At 36.0% G+C, this 17,030-nt stretch overlaps 1 protein-coding gene across 5 annotated transcripts in view; it reads left to right on the plus strand.

Annotated features, from left to right (window-relative positions):
- The window catches only part of KNDC1 (kinase non-catalytic C-lobe domain containing 1), a 61,806-nt gene that overhangs the window by 18,130 nt on the left and 26,646 nt on the right, over positions 1-17,030 (plus strand). For all 5 annotated transcript variants that reach the window (XR_007631853.1, XR_007631855.1, XM_050338512.1 and 2 more), the window contains exons 4-6: positions 9,087-9,233; positions 11,062-11,179; positions 11,538-12,559. Coding sequence is in view for 3 of the 5 variants with exons in the window: in XM_050338512.1 (XP_050194469.1) it covers positions 9,087-9,233; positions 11,062-11,179; positions 11,538-12,559 (1,287 nt within the window). In the remaining 2 variants the exon portion in view is untranslated. The remainder of the gene's footprint in view (positions 1-9,086; positions 9,234-11,061; positions 11,180-11,537; positions 12,560-17,030) is intronic.

Here is a 17,030-nt window from a genome sequence, read left to right on the forward strand (position 1 = left end):
ACCCCACCAAACTGAAACCAGCCCACAACCTCTACCGCCTCCAAAAAAAAAATTCCTTTTGTTTACATTCCTGATATATAGAATGAGAGCCACCTATTCATTGGCTGTTTCTGTCACCTACAGCTGTTCTGTGAAAATTAATGTTTCAAATGTTGTCTTAAGAAGATATTATAAAGTGGGATAAGTTCAGAAGAGTTTGGCCAGCTTTTATATTTACATTTCATCTTATATGTTCCTAATGGGGGAAAAAAAAAAGAAGCAAAATCTACATAGATTATTACTTCAAAGAAGAGTCTGGATGTCATTGATTCATGTCATGGTAAAAGAACTGGGATACTATTCTGGTGTATTGACCCATAGTGTTCTTAAGTGGGAGTGTAGCGATTCAGTTTTTTAGCTCCAAAATATGTAATGAGTATTCCTCAATACAGAAGGGTGTGAATACATTACTCAGAGTGACAGACATTACCAGTAGGCACCGTCTCTTAGGTTTAAGATTCAAAGAATATATTTTTTTTTAATAAAAAACTTCAGTAACTGTGAATAACATCATATTTGCCATAAAATCAAAAACATCTTACACAGTTGAGAGAAGACTGCACCGGTCTGCTCAGCATGCATCCAACTGTTTCTCAGGCTTCCTTGTTTCTATGCCTACAGGGAATAAATTGTGTTAGCTTAATTAAGTGATAAATGAATTACCTATGGCAGGTAACTTAAAAGTAAGGAGGTTAATGGCTGATAAATCATAAGGAGAGCTGTGACACATGAAACTCTTGTTTCAAAGGGAGTTTAAAAAAAATAGCATTGTTCAAGAAGCTTTAAAGATGAATGTGAGTAATTTCTGCTATCTAACCTCTGAGGTCTTCAGCAGTTTTATTGCAATGTTCTTCCTTACCTGTCATAATTATACTTCTGCAGTCATGCAGGAGAGGAGTCAATTAGTGTGCTATTCATCTGTGTTGGGATGCTGATCTTCGTGATTAAGGGGATGGAAGTGAAAGTGGGATGGAAGTGTAAGAAACTTGTTCTTAATTTGTGTCTTCACCCTTCAAACACATGAGTAATTTCATAAAAATAGTGTGGTTTAAATTTGGTCAAGCTTCTGTGTATGTTCATCTTCACATGACTTCCACTGTCAGTGGCTTAAGATATATTTCAGTCTTCACTACAGTAGTTAAGGTAACAGCTTCTTGAAACTGTATTGAGGTCCAGTTGAAAAATAGTATTCTTTTTTTTTTTTTTTGTCTTCCCTGGGTGTAGCTATGAATTGACAATATTGCTTTTTAAACAGATTACAATTATAGATGCTGTCAAATTAGTCTATGGACAGCAATCAACGTAGTCATATGGAAAGCCAAAACCTATTGTTGTTACAGTAGTGTTTGTAGGTAGCACCGAGACTGCTGTAAAGGTATTATAAGATTTTTTTTTTAAAAAAACAATATCTACTTTCAAAAAAGGCTTAAAAAAAAAAGAAATAAAAAACCACAAAAACAAAACCAAAACACAAACTCTGAGGTTTGTCAAAAAGTATTCAAAAAAGCTTACAAAAGACTGAAAAATCTACACAGTTGCTACCCAAAGTCTGCAATGTTTGCAAATGAACAAGATACAAAAGAGTTTTTCAAAGAAAACTGAGAAAACCATCGTGGAAAAACTATTTAATTCTTTTGAACACGTTTAAATCTTGTAGGATCTTCAGTAGGTTCATACATTGCAAATCTTCTTTATGGGGAATTATCAAAAATTTGGCTCAAGTAAGAGTGTCAGAACAGACTGGTGGCCAACCTGACAAAATAAGCAGTAAAATAAATTTCTAGAACCAGATGGTGAAATTGCTTCTTTTATGAAGGCTTTTACTTCAAGTAATACTCTTTAGCCTGGAAGAGAATGCCCTGAGGGAGAAGCTCTGCTAGAAATCTGTGGAGTGTGGCAGCAGCCATGGAGTGATTATTTGTCAGCTCTCATAAATGAAATAGGTGGCAACAATAAGGGTGGACTTAAAAAGAGGAAATACTACTTTTTTATGCAGTAAGCTGTGGAAATTCTTGCTATAAAGCATAGATGCAAAAAGGTTGAGTGTGGATAGAGTTTAAACAAATTCATGGAGATAAAACTGTTGTCATGAATCATTCGAGACATGAAGCCCACAGCTATAAAACTGAGATTAGGTTGATGTACTAGGTAGTCTTCCTTAGTTCAAAGTGAATGATATAAATATAGATCACAAGAAACCAAAACGTAGTAAAATGTAGGGACTAGATAACATTCAGCCGTACTATGTGTGATACATGCTCTTTCCAAGTGTGCTTAGATTTTCACAGAATCACAGAATATGCTGAGTTGGAAAGGACCCACAAGAATCATCGAGTCTAACTCCTGGCCCTGCACGGGACCATCCATCCCCAAGAGTCACACAACGTGCATGAGAGTATCATCCAAACCCTTCTTGCACTCAGGCTTGGTGCTTTGACCACTGCCCTGAGTAGCCTGTCCCGATGCCCAACAACCCTCTGTGTGAAGAAACTTTTCCTGATATCCAATCTAAATCTCCCCTGACACAACTTCAGGCCATCCCCTTGGATCCTGTCACTGGTCACCACAGAGAAGAGATCAGTGCCTGCTGCTCTGCTTCCCCTCATGTGGAAGTTGTAACTGCAGTGAAGTCTCTCCCCAATCTCCAGGCTGAACACACCAAGTGCCCTCAGCCTCTCCTCATACTCCTCAAGGCCCTTCCCCCTTTTTGCCTTCCTTTGGACATTGTCTAAGAGCTTCATATCTTTCTTACACTGCGGTGACCAGTATTCAAGGTGAGGCCGCACCAGTGCAGAGCAGAGAGGGACAATCCCTTCCCTCCACCGGCTGGCAATGCTTTGTGATGCCTGATGCCCCCTTCCTTATGTTGTTGTATTGCTTTGTAGATGATTGTGTGTGTGAAGCCTTGCTTGTGTTTTGCGATATAAACCGATGACCTGATGTTTGCCTAACAACATATTAAAACTTGAAAGCTTTCACTTACTTTTTAGGTAAATTAAAAAGCAATTTGAGAGTTGAAATACCTGCAAACTTTGGCTATGAGAAAATCTGACCTGTACCTGCCTTTGGTCCCAGTATTTTTTTAGAAGTCTTTTGGGGAAGAGGTTTTTTCAGATGAAGTGAACTGTAGGTAGAAGGGACAAATGGCACTTAAAGCTTCAGTAGAAAATGTTCTTCCAGCATTTGCTACCCATTCAAGCTAGAGTATGTGTTTTGTGTATAGTCTACAGTGGTTTAGCAGTTTTAGCACATTCTGCAGACTAATTATCTACGCATCCAGCGTGCCAAATGACTATAAAGCTAATATTTAATACAGCACCATCCAGTAATACAGTTATGCAGAGAGGCATTTAGTCCCTTTGTAGCAAAGGAAAGTCTTAAAAGTAATAGGCCTATTTCCCTTTCATTTTTCCTGCTGAAGAATATTACTGTCTTTTGTGTAAAAATAGTACATTTAGAGTGACTACATGGAAAAATGACGTAGATAAATATTAAATGATGTCTCCCAGTAGTAATTTTCTCAAGCATTACCTTGGATTTCTTTGTAAAACTTTGAGTTTTATAACCGGACTGAAGCTTTCATTTATGGAACCTTTCAATGCTTTGAATTGTGAAAGGGTGAAAGCATCTATATCTGTGCAATCTCAATTAAAAAAAAAAAAAAAAAAAAAGCAAACCTGCAAGGTAAAATAAAAGATGTGAATGTCAAAACTAAGAGTTGTCATCCTGTAGGCTGTCATTTGGTCAGAAATACTTTACAGAAAATAATAGTTGTATTATGGTCTTTCTTTTTCAGTTCTTCAGAAGACCTACATTTCTGAACTCAGTGAAAATCTCAATACAAAATATAAATGGTCATTATTCCTAATTGTAATATGTTAAATGCTTATGCAGTCACTATTCAAAAGCTCTTTTGTCAACTTTTTTCTGTAGAGTTTGTCTGCAAGTATGAGTTCCTAGAGAAGTTTAGTTCTGTCAAGCAGTAAAACAACAATGCCTCTGTCATGGTCTGTGTGTAGACTTGGAACTTTTACTTCCTCTCGCAATCTTTTGATTTGCAGATTTTAAAACTAGAGTGGATCATTATTGTTCTGATTTCACTTCCTTTAGTGTTAAATGGTCATAAAATGGCATGCAGCAAAGCAAATAACTTTTGATTAGATCTGACAGAAGCTTTTTTGAATGTATTTCAGTCATGATAAAAAATTTTAACCTGATGGCAGAAGCTTCCCTCTCCCTTGGTAAGTGCTTCCAGTACAGTCTGATCATTTAAAAAAAATGTAGTATCTTCATCTTTTGAACTTTTATCTTTTGTGTGTGTGTTTCTTGTGTCTTTTTGTGTCTTGGAAACCACTCTAGTATTAAAAATTATTTTGATTTGAAGCTACTTGTATGCTTATGATCTTTAAATTTTTCTCCGAAATACATGAGCTCCCTTAGCATGTTGCTGAAAGAAAGACTTCAAGGACCTTAAATCAACTTGTGACTCTTCAAATTTCTTTTTTTTGTGTTGCTATTGTGATTTTTAGAGAGCACTTTATTTCCATGATGGCCTACAATAATGATTTACCTACAATTCCTGTTATATTTACTAACTTTGGTCTAAGAGTATATGTACTCTCTAAGACAAAATCTGAAGAACTGGTTTCCTAATGTGTCTTCCCCCCATCCTTTTTGAAGCTGATACTGTGGGGCAGCCTTGCTGGCATGGTTTATGTATTTTAGTAACAAGTGACATTTAGTCTTTTTGACTTAAAAGTCTTTTTAGGAATTGTTAAGAGGTTGCTTTGGAGTTATTTGGGTTTTTTTTCAGGATCTTTCTGGAAATGCATCCTATTTATCAGCTATTAATATTATTATCCTGTAATGCAAAATACCTATAATTCAAAAGCTATTCTCCTTTTCTAGATTTAATATAGATTTAAACCGAGGCATGTGGTGGGAGGGAGGAGTTGGTTTGTTTTTCTTTTGTATGGTGGGTTTTTTGCTGGGTTTTTTTGTTGGATTTTTGTGGTAGTTGGTTTGTTTGTTTGTTGTTGTTTTCAGAAATTATGGATGAAAAACCCTCATAATTCTTTAATAACATTCAGTACCAGTTCTGGCTGGTCTTCCAAAAAAGGAAAGGTTGTTTGCTGTCCTCTCCTAATTCTTACCTTCCATAGAGCATACTGAAGAATCCTTAGCTTGCTTGCAGGATTTCTTTCATTGAGAGAAGCCACTTCTAATGAGCATTAGGCATTTTATACTTAAGAATTTGCGTTATTTATTGCATATACCCATCTTGCTCTCCTTTCCCAAAAAGTAAAATTTTCTTCCTGAGCCTAAACAGTGTGGTAAGTAGAAGCAGATTTGATGCATTAACTTGGGGAATGCCCCACCTAGTGGATGACCACAAACTCATTTTCTAGTTCCTCCAGTTATGACAGACTTACATTAACCATGTATACTGCCAGCTCAGGAGACTGATTAAATAGCTGAATTTGAAGTTCCTAATAAATGTTTTAACATAGAAATTAATTGCAAGCTATGCTTAAAATGGCTGTCTTCAAAACTAGCTTTCCTGCATGTCAGGAAGTATCTCAAAAAAACTTTCTGTGTGGGGAGGTAAAAGTCTTTCTTTATTCAATAAGAGACTGGCCTTTCTCTTGTACAAGAAGAGATGCAGTGAACTTCGTTAAAACGGGGCAGGAAAATGGAGACAAAGCCTGTCCACTTGCATGTCAGAAACCCGTCCTTTTAAAGGCAGAGTAGGGGATATGAGTTATACCCCACTTGAATGGAAATTATTTATTGGAAAAAGTGGGATGAGGTACTTTGTTGCTCTGCCCTTCTTGTTCCTATGTCCTATGATATTTGTATCCATCCTTGTGTGGATGAAGAAAATTTGTAAAAGCCAATTCTTTTGTTCCCTTTAAGCTCCTTATTTTTTTTGTCCCACTTTTGGAGAATATCATGAGATTGTATTCAATTTTTCTGTATTACAGTAAATACTGGAATTCTTAAAAATTTCTTACTGAGAGAAATTATTCTGTTGAGAGGTTTTTCACTTCAGAAGAGAGGTCATTCTGTTCAGAATGCAAAAGTGTTCCCACACTGTTATGACATAATTTCATCTAACTTGTCTTGGTCTGTGTAGCAGATGTTCATAATTTGTGCAGTAACATTTTTTTCCCTCCAGTACTTAGAGGAGTGAATTATTTGTTTCTTTAATAGTCATTTTGTGGAACAGAAGTGAAGTCATTTGTTGCAGATCATATCAATTATACATGGAATAACTTACTAATATCAAGAATAATAAACTGCCCAGTACAGTAGTACATTTATACAAAAGGTTCTTTAAATAGAGGTGTATTATATTTTTAAGTTTGTCCTTGTTTCCTTATTCTATTTTAACTTTATGTTCAGTTTTCTGTTATGTAGTCCCGTGAGAGGAGCCCCTGGTGGTCTAGGGGTAAAGGCGCCGCGCTATCACCGCGGAGACCCGGGTTCGATTCCCGGTCAGGGCCACTCCCGGGCAGGTGGGGCTCGTTAGCCCTTAAAGGCAACCCACCTACGTCCTAAGGACCTCGCTGCCACCGTCCAAGCTCGCTTGGCCCCGGCAGATGAACCTTAGGATTAAAGGGTGGGCTCAGTTCCGCGCACACTGTGTCTCACCTAAAAAATCCAATGCGCAGGCTGGAAGGTGGAAAGACCTTCCCCGGATCTTCGCTCGCGAAGACTGGCCATTATATATATATTATATTATATTATATTATATTATTATATTATAGTCCCGTGAGAAATGCAAAAATGGCATAGCTTACTGAAACAGAGTATTTAATATCAAATCCAAGGAATAAAATCTACGCTGTACACTTCTTCATTGTTCAAAAGCTTATGAAACAGTCTGCAGAAAAAAACCTTAAAACAATCATAAATTCCTGTTGGGGAAGAAATTTTGGTTAAATTTCTTCCACCAAGTGAAATATACTAAAGTATGTAAATCTATATTTTTTTTTAATCTTTTTTTTTACAGCCAGTTACCTTTTCAGACTTTCAGTCTTGAGCAGGCTTAGAGTAGTGCTAATTTTTATAGTTAGCACTATATAGTTTTATAGTTAGTTTATATAGTTTTATAGCAAGTTAACTTGTGTGGACTGTAAACCATCAAGCTCTAAACATTTATTAATAGGATTCATACTTTATTTGTGAGTAGTTCTCTTAATCTAGAGTGGAGTTCAGTTCCTGCAGATGAAATAAGTACAGGTAAAGGTAGTGGTAAATATGAAGAAATAACTTTTTCCATCACCTTGTTAGTGGGCTGTTTGCTCAGGCTTCATAGTTTTGTACCCTTTTGCTAACATAATCTGTTTTATCTTACCAGAAAAAACCCCAACATTCTGGTCTGTCAAGGGTGTAGTTCAGTAGGGCTGCTCCCACTGAGTGGGTTATAGTAGCTTCATGTGGTAAAGGGCAAGGGACCAGAGGGGGAAGTAACCTTTACTTTTGAAATAGATGAACAACGTTCCTTCTTCTGCTAAATCAAAATAAAAATCATAACAGTTCCTATCTTAGTTTCTCTGAGATTTTCAAAAGAAAAACAAAAGTCTTCAGTGACCTCTTCTACTTAATGATGAAGTTCTATAATAATGAAGAACTTGAGACCGAAATTACTGCTTTGGAAAAAAATTGTTTTCCTTTTAGATCAGATGGCATATAGTTTGTTTTTCTGACTTTTGTCTTTATCTTGATGTGTCCCAAAGGTAAATCAAGGCTTCAGACCCATCAGTCAGCACTAGTTTATGCTTTCTTGATTTAAGGGTGGCATGGAGGAGAGGGGAGAAGCGGAGTTGTCCAAGCTACAGCCTCAGACACATGGCACTTCCTGATGAGGTGGTGTTGCACTCTCCATGGAGGTGCCCTGCCTCCCTAGACAGTAAATATGTGTGCGTACTTGTGGAACAAGTCACCTCCCCTTCATACGGTTTAGAGACAAAAACACACCTTAATGATAAAGTTAGGGGGTGAGCAGAGGAAAGAAATTACTTTTGACCTTCAAGTCAGTCTCTTTGTAGGATGAGAAATAGTAAAGCATATAGCAAACGCATTTATACAGCCAGATTTAATGTACAGGCATAGTCGTTATTTTATTTATGTATATGTCTGTAAATCTGAGAGGGCTGTGTTCGGTACACTTGAATTCCTGGCTATACTGCATCACCATTGAAATGTTTACACAAACTTGCACTTATAATCTTGCTTATAAATTTTACTGAATTGTGTTCTCTGAGTGGAGCATAAAATACAGGCCATTGTGGATAAATTACCATTAGTACTGAAGTAGATCTGAGAAGATCTTTTTCTTTTTTTGGTCTTTTTTGTTTTTTCCCCCAAGAAGCAGAATACTTGTAAAATTAAGAGGTAGATGTGTTTTATGGCAAATTCATTGTATTAGCACTGGATTTAAAAAAATTGCTGGTTCACCACCATTTTTATTGGAGCTCATCACAAGGTTGTGGACTTTGAGAAGCAGAGGTGGCAAACATGGAGTATTTTTTAAAATTCTTTATTAAGTGTCTTCAGAAACAAGTGGTATTATGCTGTATTTTTTCTGCTTGCTTTCTTCATGCTTGATAGCACTTATTATATTTGCTATATATAAAGCTTTTTGTCAAATTAATATTTTGTTTCCCTGCTAAGAAGAATGTCACTTCAATCTCCCAGCATGCTTCTAACTTAATACTTGCACACAAATACAGAAGTCCGAGCTTTATGTTAAATTGTAGCCTGATGATGTAATACTGATTATTGATGAGGAAGAAAAAAAAGTTCTAGCTGGACCCCACAAGATTATTTCTTTCTGTTTGCAGTAAGTATATCTCCCAAGGCAGGACTGAAACTGGTTTTGTTCCTCATGGTTAAATTAGACCAGCTTTTCAGCAAACTGTTACTTTGTAAATTAAAATTGAAAACAGTGTAAACTGTGTTCTGTGTGATCTTGAAGCTTTGGTGGAAGGAGAAAGAGAATTGGTAGCATATTTAATGTCTCTTTTTTGAACTTCATGCAGGCACACATCTACTCTTTGGGTGCAACACTGAAAGCAGCAATAGAATATATAGTAGAACCTGAGACAGAATCAGAATTTGGCCAAGATCTGCACACTCTACTGGAACAAATGCAAGAAGAGAATCCTGAAAATAGGCCAGATATTGAGGTAAAACAGCCCTACATAATTTTCTGTTTTAAAAAAAAAGTTAGACAAATATTTCTATGTGTTCTCGTTAACAGAGAGATGGTCTTAATATACTCAGGTTTTGCAGGAAAGCTGAGCTGTTTCCAGACTGAGCAGAAATTAATCTTTTTTTCCTACTCAATGGAGACACAACCTGAAAAGATGATGTAGATGCTTGGCAGTGCTTTGATTTTTTTTTTTTTTTAAGAGGGTTGGGTGAATACACTGGTGGACCTAAATATTTCATTTACTGTTTCTTCCCATTTAATATTTAGTTTACAAAGAGAGAGTCATTAGACATAAGAGCACAGGCATTATACTGTGAAATTTGTATGATGATTGGATTGCATTTAAGAAGAGGATGGAGGGAGCCATGCCACAGAAACCTCTGTTCCACAGCATGTTCAAAGCAGTGCTGTTCAAAGCATTACTACTAAGCTGTTTTTCTGTAAATATGTAAAAACTTTGTAGTATTTCATTATATATTTTTATTCAAATTTGTATTTTATTCCATTTAGCCTCTTATTTTACCTTTAGTTGTTGGAATGAATTTGAAACTGTATAGGATTCTTCAAGCTGATGTTTTCAAAGAATTTACATTCTGTTGGCTACCTAATAGAGTGTTATTTCACATTAATATGTGAAAGTTTAGCTTTAATGTTTTTGCAGACTTTGAGAATAACAGTTGTCCAATAAGACTTTTCTTGAACTCAGTTCTACTCAGAATAGTGCTATCTACTTTTCTGTGAGGGTTTTTTGTAGGTTTTTCTTCTTCCTGAGCTGATAGTGTACGGTGGTCTGTAGTCCCTGAAAGCTATTGCTGAACCAAAAAGAATGTGTGTCAGGGCTGGTCTAGGGTAATATATTAAGGTCACTTTGTGAGTATGTTCTTTTCTGTTCCTTTTCCATTGGGCACTTTCTTGGGTGGAATGGAGTTGGGGCACTATATGGAGGGAAAACCCATAGGCATTTCTAGGGATTTCACTGGACACCAGCACAGCTGGACACTGGCTCCCTTTTTCTTGTCCTTCCTTACTCCAGTGTGTGAACCTACAGCACCAATTTCTTCCTTCCACTCCCAACAGCAGAAGAGCAGTTGAGTAAGTTAATGAGAAAGAGCATCTCCTCAGAGCTGTGTGAGGAGATGGTGGGATGCATTTGGAAAGGCAGCTCTCTGCTCCTTCCTGCCCAAAGGGACAGGTTTTTAAATGTGTGAATATCTGTAGTTAATTGTGTGTGAGACCAGTGCTAATGCCATCAAATGGTACTCAGGCTAGAGATTAGAGATATGAAACACTGTTACTTTTTGTGATCCTAATAAAGATGGCTTTCTCTAATGGGGAATAGTGCTTTCTAGATATTTGTATTTTGCAGTTTTTAAAAGATCCAGGGTTTACTTTTAATGTAATTTCAGGAACATTCATCATCCTGCCCATGTCACTCAATTCAAGTGAATCACTGGCTGTTTAAAAAAGTACTCAACACTAGCTTTTTACATTTTCAGTATGTTACTCATAATAACATTCAAGATAATTTTTATCAGTTGTTCTTGGTGTTCTAACTGTAGGCTAAAACTTGAACTGTATTAAATGATTTCATAATAGCCCATGGTAAAAAACAGAAATTAATTCAACTACATAATAGAAACACAGTATAATGAATAGTGCAAGAAAGACCTCCAATGTAGTATAGTATAAATTCAGATGCAATGTGGGAGTTAAAATGATTCACTTTAGTCAAAATTCACAAATCTATTCATTATTATTCTTATTATTCATCATAATAAGTATTTAACGTTAATTTTCTCTAGAGCATTTTGTCATTATGTGAAGAAAAAATGAAGATTGCTTCCTCAAGTAATATTTGTCGAAGCCTGTCTGCTGTTGGAAGAAGAGTTCTTTCAATTGAATCATTTGGTGCTTCTCAAGGTAATCTTAAAATGTATTTAGTCTAGAACTTTAGATTGCCCGACATACAAAATGAATTTTAAAAGACTATGTTTGTGTGCTTTCCTGTTATAGGTTCCTTTTTAGATTTCAAAGAGTCATTGTTAAATATTTATAGGTTAGGGGTAGGAAGTAGGGAACATACAACTCTTAATTAACATAGTTAATATATTTAGAGTGTCCTTTACGATTCAGAGTCACTTGTCAGAAATAGTTAATTTGTTTAACACACTGAAGATACATAACAGCAGTGGCAGAAAAATCAATATAAAGATTTACTAGAAAGGATTAGAAGGTTTAAATGCGCATCTAATATAAACATCTGGTTTTTTTCATCTAGATGTCTGTGATAGCATGTGGAAGGGAAGAATGTGTCAGAGAAGCTTGGGATCTAAATTGTATTCAAATGAGAAAAGCAACATAGCAGGTGATTCGTCTGCGGTGGAAGATGTGACGACTACCTGTCATAACAACTCTTCTATAGTTACCATGGTGACTGGCAGAGAAAGTGGTTTAAAGGAAATGCAAATTGATCTGGATAATGAGAAAACTCAACATTCTCAACTTGCAACTCAAAGTAAAAAGAGCAAAGAAGAGGACAAACATGCAGTGTATACTGACAGCTTTGCTAGTGTTGCTTTGGATATAAAATCATGTGTTATTGACGTGGAGAGAGATGGCATTTTTAAGAAAGGTTCTTTGAGAAAAATTAAAACCTTTCCAAAGCTACCACTTGAACCTGCAGATACAAATAACTTTTTTACATCTGTAACCAACAGTGGACCACTAGCTAGGAAAAATCACTTCCTAACACAAGAATTACTACCTCTAGACAATAATAATGAGGTTGCTTTTTCAAAGGGAAATCTTAACTCATTTGCTGTTAGTAGTCCACCAGAAACAGAACCAAAGAATCACCAGGTTGATGATCGTCATTTAGAAGCTCCGTGTGTATGCACACAGGTGTCTGGCTTGAATCTAGAAGAACATATGTCACTTATTAATGGTAAAAAGATAGGTTTTGCTTCATCTGATCACAAAGAAGACTGTTCTGGTGCTACCTGTCAAATGCTAACACCAGCTGGTATGCTAAAAGGCCCAAATCAGTCAATTGCTGGAGCAAAAATGCTAGACAATTACCTGTCATTGGAAGACTCTTCTGAAACTTTTCAAGGGTCAAATGAAAATTATGTACCACATTTTAACAAGATGGATGCGGTGTTAACAACAAAGCCCAGTGGGAACAGACATGGATCAAACCTAATTAGGTCACCAGAATTAAGCAACGGTGCGATGAGTGCAAACAATAATGAAGATAATCTTTGTGGAGGCAGAGGTTCAGAAATCAAAAGTAATGAGCAGGTAGTAAAAATAAAGTCTTCATTATATAGTTGCTGTAGTCACTTATGTGGAGATGAGATGACTTAAATACTGTGTTATTTCTTCCCCCCTTCATCCCCTTTACCATCCTGGAAAATTGAATTTTGCTAGTCTGCACACTTTAAGAGTTAATATTGGAAATATGGTGATCCTTTTTCCCTCTTTAAAGAAAAAAAAAAAGTGCTGCAGTGAAATTAATGCTACTGCAAAATCAACTTCCATTTAAATGTTTCTATTTTTTTTTTTTTTTACAAATGGAGTATACTCACTAGTGTGTTAGAGCAGCATTACTTACCTAGTTGACTACATTTGTAAGAGAACCATGACCAAAGCATATGTATATTTTTAACCCTTCATGTTACTGTCAGTGCATAAAGTTCACTACCTTAAAGTGAGCCTCCCAGGTGCTTATGACAATTGCAGAATTCCTAACTGTAAACCTGACTTCTTTGGAATCAATGGCAGTGTCCCATCTGCTTCAGGAGGTGAAAGAGTCCACTTTTTTTTTAAATCTGACATGTACACTTGAGTTTTTGAAAATTGTACCTATGCTGTATTTGTTCTGTGTTCTTAAATTGCCGTCTCTATGTTTGTTATGTATATTTCGTTATAGAGTTCAAATATGTGCACAGGATGATGAATATGTTGTCTCATGCATAATCTTTATAAATAGCCAATTAAGAGAGGAAGAATCTAATGGAATTTGTTGATAGAGTTTTATAATATGGTCTCCTCTGCTCATATTACATATCTCAGGGTGGACAAGTTTGGTCTCTGACTAGATGGTTTTCTCTTATGCCACGCTCAGAATTGTAAACAAGCCCAGTGATAGGGGAGCTGCTGGGTGAAACTGCAGGATGGTTTATGCTTCTCCAGCCTTGCTGTGGCTTGATAAAAATGAGCGGCACAAACTTCACTATGTGTTTCCAGAAATAACGCTCAAGTGAAGATCTTGGGTTTTTAATTTGCTTGTCTATGGGCAATTCAGCCTTGTTCTCTTTGCCCAGTTGCCCATTTTCCAGCCATCCCATGCAGTGGAACCCAGGGCTATATTCAGTCTTTATTCATCCTTCTTTTCACCTTGACCAAACACCTCCACTGGAGCAGTAACCTATGATTGCCAAGTGTGTAAAGAACCTTTGGTTCATCATAGCTAAAAAAAATAGTGCAAAACTGAAGATTCTGTCCTAACTTCTTTTTTCTCTTTCCTATCTCTTCTCCCCTCAATAGCATATGCACTTATTAAATTCATAGTTCAGTATAGTAACTATGGATAAGCACCACATGGCATGAGTTTGCCCTCCGAGGGGGTTATTCATGGTATGCATATCAAATCCTTTATTTAGTTTTTAAATCCTACAATTGCATTCTTCTTTTCAGACTCTAAAAAGCTATTCCTTTATTGTAGACAAATCCTTTTTTTTATCTTTTTTCTGCCATCACTTAGGAACATAAATTAAGTGTAGTGATAGAGGTTCCTTTTTAAGGAGGAAAAAAAATGTTGAAATAAGACCTGTATTCTGTCCTTACTGGATTACCAGAGCAACAGCATAAGTCTGGGTACATGAAGAGAGTTTCAGGAAAATAATCTTTCCCAGAATTATGGTTCCATAAAATTCTTGCATGATTTAAAAGCTATAACAAATCTCCTGTTTGGTTTTCCTGCAGCAGCACTTAAAATTGGCTCACAGAAAATAAACCAAAGTACATCTTCACGTTATTCTGCCATGCTTCTGAAATCCTCTTTTTCTTCAAATATTTAATCATCAATTTAAATGAAGTGTTCTTTCAGCCTGAACAGAATTTCATTCTTCCAGACATTCTTCCAAAGGTTATCCTGCTCCTGCTGAATTCGTGGGACAATCACAGTGAATTAGAAAAGGCAACTCTTATTCCAGGTACCCTAATAAGCAGTGTTGTGATGTATATGATCTGAAAGGAAGACAGCAGGGTGGTGGTTCTCTATGGTATCAGAGTTTTACAGCTGTCTTTTCAGTAGAAGAAGTGTTTGATAGAGTCATTCTCTATATTCTCTTTTTTAGTAATTGATTCCAGCAAATTTTCAAGTTCTGGCACATAAAAATATTATGCTCTTTAGTAAAATCTCTTTGGTCTTAAAACAAAAAATGAACAAAAAAAGCAAATGTAATGAAATCTTCTTTAATTATTTAACTGCTTTAGGGAGAAAAAAAACCCTTTAAATATATTAATATCTGTGAGCAACACCTAGACTTCTGAAATACCTTCCTAAAATACTGAGTTTCTAGCCTGGTAATCTTTCTTTGTTTTCTGAAGGAAGGTTATTCATTTTTAGAAGTTATTGAACTGTATTGCAGACTCTATTACAAGTCTTCTTAGAGCAGTGGAGGGGGTTAATGTTTTCAACTTCTTTTTTTTCTTTTGGAAAACAGATTTTATTCCTCAGGCTTCTGAAACAGCAGTTTTTGCCTCTGTTACCTGGTAATTGCAAAAAAGAAAAACCATACCGTGCCATCCCTTATGTGATGAAAGTACAACTGATGTCTCTCTCTCAAGTTCCCTTTCATTTCTTTGTGCCAGAATTTTACCAAATACCTAATTTTAGTTTTTTGTTTTCGAAAACATAAGTCTGAGAGTTTGTTCATTTACTGCAAAAGCACAAGTGTGAAGCCCCAGCTAATGTGATTTCTGTCTTCTGGGGTAAATAGAAAATACCTCAGAAGATCTGCAGTGCTGCTCTTTCACTGTTTTCTATAACAGATTGGCGTGATTGCAGCATGTAGAGCTTTTAGAATAATATGTTTAGCATCTCTTTCAATATTTCATGTTCTTTAGAAAAGGTGCAATACCAGTCCCATCCGGTTGAAGATCAACCTTGTCTACTCTGGAGAACAGACAGATTTTCTTGCCTGTCAGTACTTCTCCAGTGGACAGTATTTTTCTGATACTCCAACACTGCTTCTTAATGTTGTGTGCTTTACTGCTAGTAAGCATTACTAAAAATACTTGCTTGCTTTTGTCTGGCTACTGCAATGTATCTTGTGAGGGTTTTCATAGTAATTTTTATAGTTTTGCATGCCATAAATAAATATTTTTCACTTCAAGTTTGAGTGGGGATCTTTTATTTCTCTAACCAGTTTCATTCCAATCAGGTGTGTCTCATCTCTAATCCTTTTAAATGTTTCTCTGTGATTTAAATGCTATGGGCTTTACTTGGGAAGGGTTAATGGGAGCCTGGCATATGCAAGTTTGTTTCCTGTTGGTCATTCATACCCTGTCAAACATGAGAGAAGTGAAAAGCCATGTAGCTAGAGGCTGACACTTTAACACTGGGGAAATAACACTTGAAGGAAAGAAAAGTTGTCAATTCCCAGAATAGTACTTACTAAGAAAAGAATGATGAAAATATTTCTTTGGCTGTTTAAAACGTGCCAGCATTATGTTCATGAAATAGAGTATGTTTGCATAGTCTGAATGCTTTACTAAAAGTTGAGTTTTGCAGTTCTGGTACCAGCAGTTAAGTAAAAGATAAATGATTTTTGCAGAACTGCCAATAAAAGTCACTTTTCCAACAAGCGAGGTTTAAAATGCAGGGCATAAAACACAATGGCCCCAGTGTGCAGCTATGAGCAATAATTGGTCATTTGGCCTTTTCATATTTTCTAACAAAATTTCGGTGCAGTGAAAAACATTTTCATATTTTAAAAACTAAGATATTATATATTTGCAGTTACGGAAAGGTCTGGTTTAGAACATGTAAAAAATCAGGAAGGGACGCTGGATCATAAATTTGTTTCCTCTTCGGTGCAATTTCACTAGTGATAATATATTAATGAATGTTTAACATCAATATTAAAATAATGTTAATGGCTTAAATGAAGTGGACTTGAGGCCTTATGAATGCTTAACAGTTGTCTTGAGCTTGCTTTGCTAAAATATATGAATAGGTAGTTAAGAAACAATGCATGCTACAGGTGCTTTGACTAAAAGGTTTTAATTGTGTTTTCCAGCACTTCAGATTTTTCTTTTTTTTCTTGGTGGTTGAGTGAGGATATTTTGTTTTAGGGAATAGCAATAGCCATGAATCAGAGACTTGCATGTTAAAAACCGAAATGACCAAACCTGAGACAAATGTCAAAATAAGGAGCTTTATAACACTTAACAGATTCAGTGGAATTAAAATGTGCATTGTGTTATATACACCTAAGAGATGAGGTATCAGGTGCATTATGTTAAGTACCTTTATTTAAGGATTGAGGCTTACATAAAAATTGCCTCCTAACTTTAGGTTGAGAACTGTATTATTTTTCCTTTGAAAACTGTTTTAACCAGACTGCACATGTTTTTTGTCACATATGCAAATGTGTGATGAAATATAACTTATGTATCTTGACTACATGGGATAACTGCTACAAGAAGCATAGGTCCTCAGTAGGTCTCAACTTTCAGTTTACATCTGAAGTCTTCCACAATT

Source organism: Myiozetetes cayanensis, unplaced genomic scaffold (genome assembly GCF_022539395.1).
Source record: "Myiozetetes cayanensis isolate MyiCay16 unplaced genomic scaffold, myiCay2020 scf10, whole genome shotgun sequence".
Taxonomy (NCBI): domain Eukaryota; kingdom Metazoa; phylum Chordata; class Aves; order Passeriformes; family Tyrannidae; genus Myiozetetes; species Myiozetetes cayanensis.